The 13703-nt window shown below is 43.2% G+C and overlaps 2 protein-coding genes across 6 annotated transcripts in view; one reads left to right on the top strand and one right to left on the bottom strand.

Moving 5' to 3' along the window:
- Positions 1 to 431: 431 nt before the first annotated feature.
- vps13d (vacuolar protein sorting 13 homolog D) overlaps positions 432 to 13703 on the top strand; it is a 77951-nt gene continuing 64679 nt past the window's right edge. For 4 of the 5 annotated variants that reach the window (XM_068733729.1, XM_068733734.1, XM_068733733.1 and 1 more), the window contains exons 1-5: positions 432 to 946; positions 1192 to 1385; positions 1888 to 1965; positions 10309 to 10499; positions 11046 to 11126. In XM_068733729.1, the coding sequence (XP_068589830.1) occupies positions 1289 to 1385; positions 1888 to 1965; positions 10309 to 10499; positions 11046 to 11126 (447 nt within the window). In that variant the 5' untranslated portion in view covers positions 432 to 946; positions 1192 to 1288. Of the gene's footprint in view, positions 947 to 1162; positions 1386 to 1887; positions 1966 to 10308; positions 10500 to 11045; positions 11127 to 13703 lie in introns of all 5 variants that reach the window. The other variant, XM_068733731.1, reaches the window with a different exon arrangement.
- Positions 7596 to 9602, bottom strand: LOC137889067 (uncharacterized). Its single transcript, XM_068732688.1, has 3 exons — positions 9213 to 9602; positions 8597 to 8731; positions 7596 to 8413 (listed from the first exon to the last, which is right to left on the bottom strand). The coding sequence occupies exons 1-3, from the start codon at positions 9600 to 9602 to the stop codon at positions 7613 to 7615; spliced, it is 1326 nt and encodes a 441-aa protein (XP_068588789.1). The 3' UTR covers positions 7596 to 7612.

Consider the following 13703-nt stretch of genomic DNA (forward strand, 5'->3'; position numbering starts at 1 on the left):
AGCCTACTTCCACTTGCAGGAATAGCTCATGTGGGGTTTGCGGTCTCAGTCTTTTGTTTCTTGTCTGGTTGTGGACCACTTTTAGATCATTCAGATAACTTCCCTGTGGAAACTACTGCTCCAGCTAATGTTAAACTATCAGCTAGAAACAAACGTTGTTTTAACCGTCGGATCAGTATCTCAAAAATACTACGAAATCCTAGTTAATGTTTTGTAAATAACTTTTACCTGGGTAATTGCATTACATTGCAATGTTTTCATCTAGCTCAATTAATTATACCAGAGAATACAGTCTTTGTTGAAAGTTAAGCATATAACGGTAAAATTGTCAGTTTAATACAAAAATGCCTATTTTTCCCGGTTTGATTTCAACGCCACATGAGAAGAACGGTTTGTTTTGGTCACATGACAGGAAGTATGTGTCGGACGTTCAGCGCTATTAGGAAGTGTGTCTATTTACAATGCAGCGACACACCGCTCTGAAGTCTCGAAATACAACAATTACCCATCAGTTCTTGGAGGATTAAGCCTGTTTTCAATGAAAACGCACGAGGTTGGATTCGTCCTTGAGTCTTTTTTACCGCCAGCTGTCTCTTTTTGGTTGTGAGTAACGTTACTCAACCTTCGCAAGCTAGTTTGAGCTAAGTGGCTAGCTAAGTAGGCTCACAACCTTGCCTTGTCCGTCACCACAACAACGCTGAGTTTTGTGTTGTGTGCTAATGGTGACAGCTTTTCAATACATCCGTTGCCATTGTCAATGTTAGTGAATGTCGGACCACTGCTTGGCAGTCCTCGGGGTGAAGTTGATGTAACTACGCTAACTGTAAAGTCCTGTCCTCAGAGGGTTTGACAGGACATGGTCACCTATTGACAGCGGCGTCTGGCTGGCATGGACTCAGGAAAGCTGGGTGGATGAAGAGCTAACGGCCAACTGTCGTCTTAGACGGTGAGTTGGCAACACTGTTTTTTCTATGTTACGATGCTGCTTTGATGCTAACTTTACTGAAGTTTAAGTTACTGTCACTCTGCCAACGCCGGATAAGAGAGGGCAGTCACTGGTAAGCCATCGGCTGTGATTAGACACCGTCACTCCTTTAATTCATCCTGTAACTAAATGTAATGCTGCCATTGATGAGATTATAAAACCACTATATCTCTACAGATTAATAAGACTTGTCCTGCGTTTGTCAGACATTGAACACCTCCCCTGTGAGGGCTTTAAACGAGACGGTCGTCAGAATTTCCTCCCACACCTTGGAGTAGCTCTCATCAGCCCTGAGCCATCAGGATGTTGGAGGGCCTTGTTGCCTGGGTGCTTAACACATACCTTGGAAAATATGTCAGCAACCTGAACACAGACCAGCTCTCCATCGCCCTGCTGAAAGGTAAACACGTGCATCCATCTTTCTGGTCACTGATTTTACACTTCCTCTTCTGTATAAAAGTCAGTTTGCATAGACTCAACACTTTGGTTGAGTAATCAATCAAAGTGATATGGATTTCTGCTGAACTACATTATTTCATCCACCCCATTTCTATCAATAAGGGAAGGCTGAATAACACAAGCACCTCTCTGAACATCACAGTACAGTTCAACAGAACCACCAAAATGACCAAAGCCTCTTTAAAACAGTTTCCTGAACATTATAATCTTGATGAAGGGAGGATTCATTGTAGCCAGGTGTACCTAATAAACTGGCCACTAAGTGTCTGTTATTGCAGAAACTGTTTTAAATAATTTAAAACCAGTGGAACGTTGGAGCAATCATTCGCTCACTGTTATAAACAATTGTAATGGGTTTATTTGAAATGATCAACATCTGTTGGGAAAGTGAGTCAGTCCATACTTGGCAAAGACGTGTTTGTCTGTTTCCTGTTGTTCCTCAGGTGCAGTGGAGCTGGAGAACCTCCCTCTGAGGAAAGATGCCCTTCGAGAGTTTGACCTGCCGTTTGAAGTTAAAGCAGGTGAGACACGCTGACTGATGACCTCACAAAGTTTAAACACAACAAACCTATAAACTATAACCAAAGTGGGGACTTATCTTAAAGGCAAAGGCTGCACATTTCCTGTATGGCTGTGTCTGAACTGCTCTCATCAACTCTCTGTGATTGGTCCATGTGTTTCCCTCAGAGTACTGTGCAGGAGCTATATGCTTAAGTTAAAGTGTTTTTTGGAAGGTGATGGATTTTAGTGATGAACTAAAACTTAACTAATCTGAAATAACATATCTAATCAGGACTCAGCAATAGGGATTGCCTGGGGAAAGTAAAATGTCATGTCGGGCTAGTAACTTGACAGATTGGGCAAGTGGTAATAAGTTAAACAGGAGCTGATGATGAAGGTAGCTAAGGAGTGAGCCATCTTGTTTCCTTCTCATCTCTGTTGAGTGTTGCACATGTGCAGTACCAATCGGACAGTCACGAAAAATGGTTACAGACAAAGTTTATGAGCTGAAGGTCAAGCGATAATTTTTACTTAGATAAAGATTAAACATGACAATTTAGTCTTTGCCTTTTATTTGATAACCGCTAATAAATAAAACAATTTGTATCGGAGCAAGTCAAAAGTAGATTTCTGAACCACTTGCTCGACGGAGCATATCTATTGCCTCCGCACAGCTCTCAACATGGAGACGGCTGAGCTGTTAAAGTGGTTAGCAGCTGACAGCAGTGCTATCAATGACAGCAGTGCTGAAAGAGCTAACAATGTTTACTGAGGGGGGCCAGAGGAGGGGTTACTACGCTTCCACGATGATACTGTCACTCGGGACAACCTTATTAGCTGTAACCTCCTTATGAGAGCAGTGCAGAGGGGCACACTCACATGCACTAACATGTGCTAAAAGCCAGCCCGGCTATGTCAACAAATCACAGAGAAGCTCTGATAAAACACACACACACACACACAGAATTACTTCTGACTGACGTTGAATTCATCACCTTTAACATTGAGCCCTGTATCTTTAATAGGGGCCATGATGTCAAATAGACATCACACACAGGTCATTGTTTTAACTAGCCCCACTTTTTCAGTCAGCTACTATGTTTGATTATGTTGGTATAGTTGATCTCGACCCAGCAGCTTGTTTCATTTTAACTTCTTTGCACAGTTCACACATTTCCTGTGTAAATTGTGCTTGAAAATAGAAGATGGACAAAATGTTTGGTGAGTAAAGCACGGTATGTTGGAGAAGAACATATTTTGACAGATTAATCGTAACAAAGTGTCTTAAAGGAAATGTCTTAAAAGGTCAGCTCATCTAAATCACTAAAATCCTACAGATTAGTAACACATGAAAGAACAAGCCAACATGAAGAATGTTAGAAAGGTATTGTTCCACCACAAGCTTCTACTGGTTTTTCTCTTTTGACTTGTAGCTGAAACGTCTCAAAGAGCCCGTCAGCAAATTCTGTCTATTGTAACAAACTGAATCAGGATTTTCCTGTCTTGTGACGTGTGCTCTAAAGTTAGGACGAAGGAGCAGCATTCTTCATGACACATACCTGCTTCCACTGCTGATATGAAATGAGTCTGAGTGAGTTTGAAGGGAAATTTTGGGAGTTTGATCTGTAAAAGAAAAAGAAACATCAGTGCTAGAGACAAATAAGGACCCGTCGAGGCCAATGGGAATAGCCTAATTTCTCATATCCTCCAGCATTGATCTGTTACATTTGTAGATCTTTATGACTCTTGATGCAACGGATACTATCTGCATCTGGACTCCTCCAGTCTTTTTTGTGGGGGGGGTCCCTAAAACCCTCTGACTCCATGATGGACTGAACTGTGCTTGTAGTCACACCAACAGCTGAATGAAGCACCTTTCTTTAAGTGTTCTGTATAAATACAACAGTAAGCTTCAGGACAAACTATATGTTAATTCAATAATTCCAGCGACAACAGTACATGTTCTAGACTTTACTCAAAAGCGTATGCTCGACATCAACAACAACGGCTACACGTCTTCCGTTCCTCTAGAACTAGCAACGTTACACACATGCGCACTGGTTAATTCAGGACTTAACAAACTCCCCTTTCTCTTTAAAGAAAAACATAGTCACAAAAAACAAACATTTGTTTTTTTAGAACCTTAAACAGATGAACAGGTTTAAACTTGCAACTTTAATGACTAGAGTTTGAGGGTAGTAAGGCTTTTGTTGATTAGCTCATTTAGCCTTTAAGTTGCCATACACCTTCGCTGAGAGCCCTCAGCAGAACAAGTGCAGATGTCCCCTTCTTAGTCATGCAGTCAGCGAGAACTCTCCTGATTCTCTTTAACTGTCAGCATATAGGTGAAAATCTTCCATTGTCTCCCATAAGCATGACCAGGTGTCCGCCTTGAGTGCCTCCATCTGGAAGGTTTCCTGACAAGTTTGTTTGCACAGTGTAGAGTCTGACCAGTAGCATGCTTTGTACTTGATGCTAGGATGGATATGTCACACATTATGTCAGGTCTACTCTGCCTTGCTTACCACAATATTTGGCCAATCTTCGACTTTAACATGTCAGTTTCCGTGTCTGTTAGAGGAACCTCTCGTTGTGTGGCTCTGTTGGGGTCCACAGGAATGGGTTGTAGATTCTTTATGTAGATACTTTGTTGCACTTGTATCTCATCCTCTAAAGAGTGACCTTCCATTCCAATGTAGCTGAAGCTGTTGTGCTCTTCACGTCCAACTTGAAAAGCAACTTTCAAGTGAGGGATGACTGTTGTGGAAAATGTTTCTGAACCACCCCAGATGAAATCATCCACGTGACAAGCAAGAAGTCCCATCACATTGTAGGAGTCATCCAGGCAGTAGAACACTGCTGGATCAACTTGTGACACAGTAGCTCCCAACTGCTGCATAGTGTCTTTCACTCTGTTGTACCAATACAGAGAAGCATCTGCTAGGCCATAAACACACTTTTTTAACTTCCATAGAGTTCCTTTGCTCTGAGCTTCTTGAGGGGGACGAATATAGACATTTCGGTTTAACTCTTTGCTTTGTTTAAAGCTAAGGCTGCTTTAATGTCCATAGAGTTTAGCTGCCATTTCTTTTGACATATCACTGCCATAATCATTTTTAGAGACTCCGAGGAACATGTAGGTGAGTCTTTTGGGAGCTCCTGAGTGTTCATTTCTTTAAAGCCTCTTGCAACTAATCTAGCTTTAGGTATAACACCATCAGGTGTCTCTTTGAGTGTGCACACCCACCTCGTAGAGATGCATTTCTGGCCTTCATCTTTCACCTCTTCAAACACATCATTCTTTTTCCAGTTGCTGAGTTCACTGTGTTTGGCAGACATGAAGGCATCATCATTCACATTAAGTATGTCTTCTTCAGGATGGCTAGCACATAACTCGCCATGCTCATATGGGACCACTTGAAGATTGTGTACTTGTCCTAAGTCAACAGAACCGGTAGTGCCAGAAATTTCCTCAGGCTCAATGTACTCCAAATTATACCAGTATTTGTATGTTCCAGTGGCTTTACCTGCCCTGCTGAGGATTTTTCCAGTGTGTGCTTGGCCACTCCCACTATCTGTGTATGTAACTACCTGTCCAGTTTTCAGACTAAGGCCGTCACAAATTGTGGTCGACTTGTTCTGTGATCCGTCAGATTGACCATGGCTACCTCCTTCTGGCTGTTTCGGTGTGTGAGGGGGTTCACTGTTATCCTCACTATTTGTAGGCGTCTCTTTCTCACTTTCATTTTCAGTGTCATAGTTATTCTCATTAAAGCCAGGTTCTGGTAATGTTGTATGATGTTCAGTCCCTTCCCTTTCTCCCAGCACTGCCTGTGGGCTATCTACTTTTCGAAGCCTGGAGTGATGTATGCGAACGAAAGTGCCTCCATGCCTCACAAATATCACTGCACCATCTTGGCCGATGACCACACCTGGACCTTTCCGTTCTGTACAATCCACCTGTTTGTAGTAGACTTTGTCCCCTGTTTCGTATCGGTCATCAATGGGCCGCAGTTGTTTACGAAGGGCTCTTTGGATCCTTTCAGAGCACTCAGCTTCTGTAAATGCTCTCCTTGCAGCATGTAATGTTGTGATATGCTGGGCTATCCAAGTACTCATGTTAGTACCTTCCAGAGCTGGTGGCTTATTAGTGAGAACTGAAGGCAGATTTGGGTTTTGTCCAAATACCAGCTGGTAGGGACTGTAGCCATGCACGTTGTGCATAGAGTTCTTTGCCATCAGGGCCCATCCTCCAGTCACATCCATTGTCCTTCTTTACTTTCATCAGGATTTCAGTGAGCGTTTGATTATGCCTTTCCAAAAGCCCATTGCTCCATGGGCTGTAAGCTGCAGCTGTTTTCACTTCAATGTTGAAGCTTTCAGCCATGTCCCTCACATCTTCATTGTTGAATTCACCCCCATTGTCACTGAACAGTCTGCGTGGAGGACCATGAACGCTTATCCAGCAATGTATAAAGTGCTTCACAATCTCCCTGGGTTTCTTGGTGGTGACGATGCTCCCTGCACTGAAGCGTGTGAAGTGGTCAATTGCATGCAGATACTACACTCCCGACTCTAGCTAATGCAAATCCACAGCTACAGTTTCATTGTAGGTTGAGGCTATGGGCAAACCCACCGCTGGCTTTGGTTTGCTATATCTGATGCACGTCTCACAGTTTTTTATGATGTCCTTAAGGATTGTGGTGCATTCATCATCAGCATTACCTGAGCCGGCTAGTAGTTTTTTCAGTCTGTCAACAGAGGCATGTCCAAATTGCTTAAGTAGTTTGAACAGAACTTTCTGTTTTTCTTTTGTTGTCATGTTTTCTGTCACAGTGAGAATGTCATCCTCATTCTGGAGCTCAAGTTCATCTTGGTTACTCTCATCTCTAATGTTCACACAATAATGTCCTGAAGATGTCAGCTTGAGTTTCACTGGCTGTTTAAACATTGTGGCTTTGTCATTTTCAATGTCTAAAACGGCACCTGCTCTTTTCAGTGAAGTTTTGCTTAAAAGCAATGGGATATCTACTGGGACCACTTCTGTTTCAATTTGACATCTAGTCTGTCCTATCATGGCTAGGATTTTCACTTTCTTTGCAGAATGAACAACTCTCCCATCACCAAACTTGAATGCTCTTACACTCTTTGTGTTCCCTTATTTTCAATAACTCACATTGTTAGTCCACTCATGTAATGATCAAGCCATTTTTCTCCACACACAGTTCTGGTGCAAGCTGTGTCAATTACAGCCGATCCTAGAGACTCCACCATGAATATCTCTGTATCAGGCAATGATTCTTTTGACAACAAAGTAATGTTGCATTCTTCAACATCTGTCACTTTCTCATCCTCTGTTAATTTTGCATGTTCATTTGTGTGAGGACAATCCTTTGCCCAGTGATATTACATTACATTACATTACAGTCATTTAGCAGACGCTTTTATCCAAAGCGACTTACAATAAGTGCATTCAACATTGGTAATCAAAAGAACTACTAGTCACCAGAAGTCATAAGCACATTTCCTTTTCCAAACAGGCATCTAAGAGCATGAAGCAGAGCATAACTCAGAGCCAAAGTACAGTGCAGAAACAAGAAAAACAGTTAGTGCTATAAGTAGTACGAATACAATAAGTGCAACAAGCTAGTATGAAAACAATAAGCGCTAAGTGGAAGGCTCAGGGTAGCACTTCCTGAAGAGGTGGGTTTTCAGCCTGCGCCGAAAGATGGGCAGCGACTCCGCTGTCCTGACGTCAGTGGGAAGTTCATTCCACCACTGTGGGGCCAGGACAGAAAACAGCCGTGAACGGGTCGATCGGCCGCCAGGACCTCTGAGCGACCGGGCAACCAATCGCCCCGAGGCAGCAGAGCGAAGTGGTCGGGCGGGGATGTAAGGCTTGACCATGGCCTGGAGATAGGAAGGAGCTGTTCCTTTCACTGCCCTGTAGGCTAGCACCAGAGTCTTAAACTGGATGCGAGCTCTTACAGGTAGCCAGTGTAGAGAACGGAGAAAGGAAGTTGTGTGGGAGAACTTGGGGCGATTGAACACCAGGCGAGCTGCAGCTTTCTGGACAAGCTCCAGAGGTCTGATGGCCGACGCCGGGACTCCGGCGAGTAGAGAGTTGCAGTAGTCCAGGTGGGAGATGACAAGAGCCTGGATGAGAACCTGCGCCGTCTCGTCAGTGAGGAAGGGACAAATCCTCCTGATGTTGTAGAGCAGGAATCTGCAGGAGCGTGTAACGGATGAAATGTTTGCCGAGAATGACAGTTGGTCATCCAGAGTCACACCCAGGTTCCTCGCAGTCCGAGTTGGCGTCACCACGGTATCATCAATGGTGATGGACAGGTCCCGGTGCGGGCAACCCTTCCCCGGGAGGAACAGTAGCTCAGTTTTGTCTAGGTTGAGCTTGAGGTGGTGTGTCGTCATCCACTTCGAGATGTCAGCCAAACACGCAGCGATGCGCGTCTCCACTTGGGTGTCAACGGGGGGAAATGACAAGACCAGCTGGGTGTCATCGGCATAACAATGGTAGGAGAAGTCATGCGAGCGAATAACAGAACCCAGAGATGTTGTGTAGAGCGAGAAGAGAAGGGGGCCCAGGACTGACGCTTGCGGAACCCCCGTAGTCAGTATGCGTGGTTCCGACACGGCCCCCCTCCAGGTCACCTGGTAGGATCGACCCGTCAGGTAGGATGCAAACAGGGAGAGTGCAGATCCGGAGACGCCCATCCCCTCGAGGGATGAGAGGAGGATTTGATGGTTCACAGTGTCAAACGCCGCAGACAAGTCCTGGAGAATCAGGACAGAGGAGAGAGAGTTAGCTCTCGCGGCGTGAAGCGACTCTGTCACCGCAAGGAGGGCCGTCTCTGTTGAGTGACCCACTTTGAACCCGGACTGGTGGGGGTCCAAAAGGCTGTTTTGGTGGAGATAGGAAGACAGTTGGTTAAAGACAGCACGTTCAAGTGTTCTGATATGTGCTTTGGTAGACGGCACATCTTGATCTTCTCCCAAATCTGTCGAGTGGATTCGTCCCTTGAACAGCCGTATGGATTTGTGGGCTTGACCTGATATTACTTTCATGCTTGCCGGTAAACCGTGTGTAGTAGGCAGAGTCGTCAGCTCCCTCTTGTGGAGAATTATCGCCAAAGATTCTCTTCAAGGCTGACTTAATGTTTACAAACGAAAGGTTTGGATCAGCGGTAAGTGCTAATTGTTTGTCTTTAACATTAAGTCCTGCAGTATCTAATAGCTTGAAAGCTAACACAGCATCTGGAAGCTCCATCTTGAACTTACGTATTCTGTTGTACCGGCGCTCAAACTCGACAATGTAATCGACCATGGAGACGCCATTTTCTCTTGCGATCCGGTCAAACTCTGTGTACGCCTCGTACTGGCGATCATTTTCCTCTTTCAAAAACACACCGTCCAATTTCGTGAGAAGTATATTCATTCCTTCATCGTCGTTCAAATACTCTGCGGCAATTTCTAGTGCACTGTCCATCGCTCTTCCCTTCAACGATAAAGCAACCGCCAAGGCCTTCTTCTTCTCCTCGAGGTCCGTCACGAGCCCCCAAATTTCAACCTCATTTTTCCAGCTCTCGTAAGACTTCTTCTTGTCAAACGGCGGCGGAACTTTGTAATTGCCAGCTGCCATCCTCTGCTACCATGTTTATTCAATAATTCCAGCGACAACAGTACATGTTCTAGACTTTACTCAAAAGCATATGCTCGACATCAACAACAACGGCTACACGTCTTCCGTTCCTCTAGAACTAGCAACGTTACACACATGCGCACTGGTTAATTCAGGACTTAACACTATACATATATATCAGAATCAGAAATATATTACAGTTTCTACCATTCTAGAGTAGAAATATATTGCATGGAGAAAATATAAATAGTATTTACAATATGTACTTTTGTATACTACAATATAACAAAAATACATATTGAAAATATAAGTTAATATGTAAATATACTTAAAACTTAAAAGGTAGGGCCACCTAAGACGCTAAACCCAGGCCAAAAAGGTTCCAAAAGCACTTGCTGCTGCTTGTTATCTGGACTGTGGAGGTTGGACAGGAAGAGGACAATGTTCAGACCCTCATGTTTCTGAAATGCCCTTTTCTTTCAAACCCCATGCCTCCAGTTTTAAAGCAGGCTGTCTGTTAAAGATTGGGGCATGGTTGAACAGGCTCATTTCAAACAACTCATTTAGCTGTTGAAATGTCAATACAACACTTCCAGCACAGGGTTGGAAGAGGTGATCCCAAACACCATCTTATCTGGATCAGAAAGACCTGATTTGCATCTTGTTTCCTGTAGTGTGATCCATGCATCACGTTGTGTCTCTCCAGGCTTCATTGGAAAGATTACTCTCCAGATCCCTTTTTACCGGCCTCACAGTGACCCATGGGTCATCTCCATGTCCCAGCTCTACCTGATCATCGGCCCCGCCCAGCAGCAGGAATATGACGGAGAGAAGGAGAGAGAGGAGGAGAGGGAGCGCAAAACACGCCTCCTCAAGGCTCTCGAAGACAAATTCAAAGTAGGTGGATAAACACTGTGGATCATAGAATGTTCTTTTGTTTGTCCCACTAATGGTACGATGTAGTCATCCATCTAGCAATCAAGTTTTCTGGTTCTAATGAGCATTACAGCCTCCAGAGTAACTAAACACGTGCAACATATTTTTGTTCTATATGTCATTTTACACCAACACAATTTATGTTCCTGAACTATTGTTTCTGGTGTTTTCACAAAGATTTTTAAACGTAAGACAAAGAGAGTATTGCTATTAGATTGTTCTGGTCGCAGCAGAATGGGTTTACATGTCAGAATTGTCATAAAAAAAGAATCCCTATTTTCCTATTTACTGATAGCCTTACCTAAGTCAAATAATGGAATCAAATTCTGTACTAACTTCTTGAACTAATCTCTGTTTGTTGCCTTCTTCACTTATTTTATTGTGTCTACTGTGTGTGTGTGTGTGTGTGTGTGTGTGTGTGTGTGTGTGTGTGTGTGTGTGTGTGTGTGTGTGTGTGTGTGTGTGTGTATATATATATATGATTGTGTGTGTGTTTGTCTCCTCCAGAGTGAGTGTGAACAGAGGGGAGAGTCTTACTGGTACTCTGCCACTGCCTCAGTGGTCACTAGGATTGTGGACAACATTGAGGTAAGCCATCCAACATTAGAGACTAGGGCTGGGACTGTATCAAAAACAACACATGTATCCCTTAGAGCCGTGAATCTTCACTGGGCTCAGGACTCTTAACCTGTCAATGATTCTCAATGTATCGCTTCCTCAATTTTCTATATTACTGCACATGGCTACATTTTCGTGAATTAAATTAAGAAACCTCTGTCACTGCATCGATGCAGAATCGTTCATGATCTCTTTTCTTAAACATAACCAGCTTCCTAGAATGGAGACATTTCCACACCTCTAGTATCCATTTATTCCAAGCCTGTTCTAAAACAACAGTCAGGTGCCCATTTCGGACATTGAAACAGGGTTTGCTTGCTGTAATTAGGGCCCGAGCACCGACGTAGTCGGAGCGGAGGACCTATTGTTATTCTAATGTTTTTTATTATTATTAGGGCCCGAGCACCGACGTAGTCGGAGCAGAGGACCTATTGTTATTCTAATGTTTTTTATTATTATTATTATTATTATTAGGGTCCGAGCACCGACGTAGTCGGAGCGGAGGACCTATTGTTATTCTAATGTTTTTTATTATTATTATTATTATTATCGTACCAGTTTCATCGCAAAAAGGAGGTGCTTGGGATACTGGGAATCTTTTGAAATTTGGCACAAAATTCAATCGTGGTGAAAATTCCAGTATTATTGGGGTGTCCAGCTGCAGCATGACATTTTGGCTCGATAGCGCCCCCTACAGAGTAGCCCCAACTTTGGGTTTCACCTAGCTGTATGAAATTTGGTAGGTATGTGGAACGTGATGGGACGTACAAAAAAGTCAAAAGGAGGTATATCCTAAACCAAACAGGAAGTCGGCCATTTTGAATTTTATGACGTTTTTGGACCGTTTCAAGGCGCCGTACTTTAACGAACTCCTCCTAGAGATTAAACCCGATTGCCTTCAGATTTGGTCAGTATGCTCTTGAGACCTTGGCAGTGAAACGATACTCAAAGATCAAAAAGTTATCGAACTATGTGTCCGTGGCGTGGCGGCAAAAAAACACCATTCGCCATGAAACAGGAAGTTGTTGTAACTCGGCTGTACATTGCCTAATCTGCTCCAAATTTCTCATATGTCATAACATCCTGACCCTGAACACATGTATATGACAACTTAGAATCATAGTAATAGCGCCACCTAGTGGCAACAGGAAGTCATAGGTTGTGTACTTTGACACCCTACTGCTCACAGATTAATCGGATCCCTCTCAAATTTTGTCACAAAAGCCTTAAGACCTTGATAATGCTTCATTGTGAAAATTGTAGGAAGTTGTCAAAGCGTGGCGACGTGGCGGCTCTGCGAATTTCGATCCTTCGCCATGAACGAATAAGCTGATGTAACTCGACTCCGCATCATCAGATCTTTACCAGATTTCACATGTTTGATTAAACTCCAGGCCTGAAGACATCTGCAAGCCAATTTCGAATCATAGTCATAGCGCCACCTACTGGCAACAGTAAGTTAAAGTCTTTATACTTTGGCTTGTTTCTCTTAGTTGGAAAATCAGATCAACATCAAATTTGTTCCACACAAATGTAAGAAGTTCATAATGCCAGTTCTCTAAGCTTTTGATGTTTCGTCAAACGCCGTTGCCGTGGTAACGCAGTCTTCGCCGTGAAAAACGATGGTCATTTGGAGAGGTTAAAAAAGCTCGAAACACAAGCAAACTTGACACACAGATCACATGGCCAAAATGTAGTTCTATAATATGATTTTATTCAATCAGAGTGTTAAATCAGCTCAATAGCGCCCCCTACAAAATTTCGACGAAGCAGCCCTCGCAGTACGTTTCACATAGATTAACAAAATTTGGTAGGCACATGTATCACATGTGGACTTAAATAAAAGTCTCTTGGGGCCATGCCCTAAACCCAACCAGAAGTCAGCCATTTTGAATTTAGTCTGAATTTCTAGTGTCGTTTTTTCAATTTCCAGGCGCTCTACTTTAACGAACTCCTCCCAGGGAACTAATCAGATCAACTTAGAATTTGGTCAGAACAATCTAAAGACCTTTGTGATTAAAAGTTACTCAAAGCTTGTTGTTTCGTGAAATGCCGTTGCCGTGGCGATGCATTCCTCGCCATGAAAAACAAAAGTGTTTTTGAGGGGCTAAAAATACTCAAAACAAAATCAAAGTTGTCACACACATTTAAAATCCTGAATGTAGTTATCTGATGTGATTTTAATGCTTCAGAGTGGCAACTCGGCTCGATAGCGCCCCCTACAATATTTCGACGATGCAGCCCTCGCAGTGCGTTTCACCTAGATGTATGAAATTAAGTAAGCAGATGTATCACATGTAGACTTAAAAAAAAGTCTTAGGGGTCCATGCTCTAAACCCAACCGGAAGTCAGCCAATTTGAATTTTGTATGAATATCTTGTGGTTTTATTTCCTTTTCCAGGTGCTGCACTACGAACTCCTCCTAAGGAAATAATCCGATCAGCTTAGAATTTGGTCAGAACAACCTAAAGACCTTAACGATTAAATGTTACTAAAAGCTTGATGTTTCATCGGATAACATGGACTTGGTGTCGCGTCAATTTTACA

Source organism: Cebidichthys violaceus, unplaced genomic scaffold, assembly GCF_023349555.1.
Source record: "Cebidichthys violaceus isolate CVI_PGR_0920_01 unplaced genomic scaffold, fCebVio1.0.p SCAF_6, whole genome shotgun sequence".
Lineage (NCBI taxonomy): Eukaryota > Metazoa > Chordata > Actinopteri > Perciformes > Stichaeidae > Cebidichthys > Cebidichthys violaceus.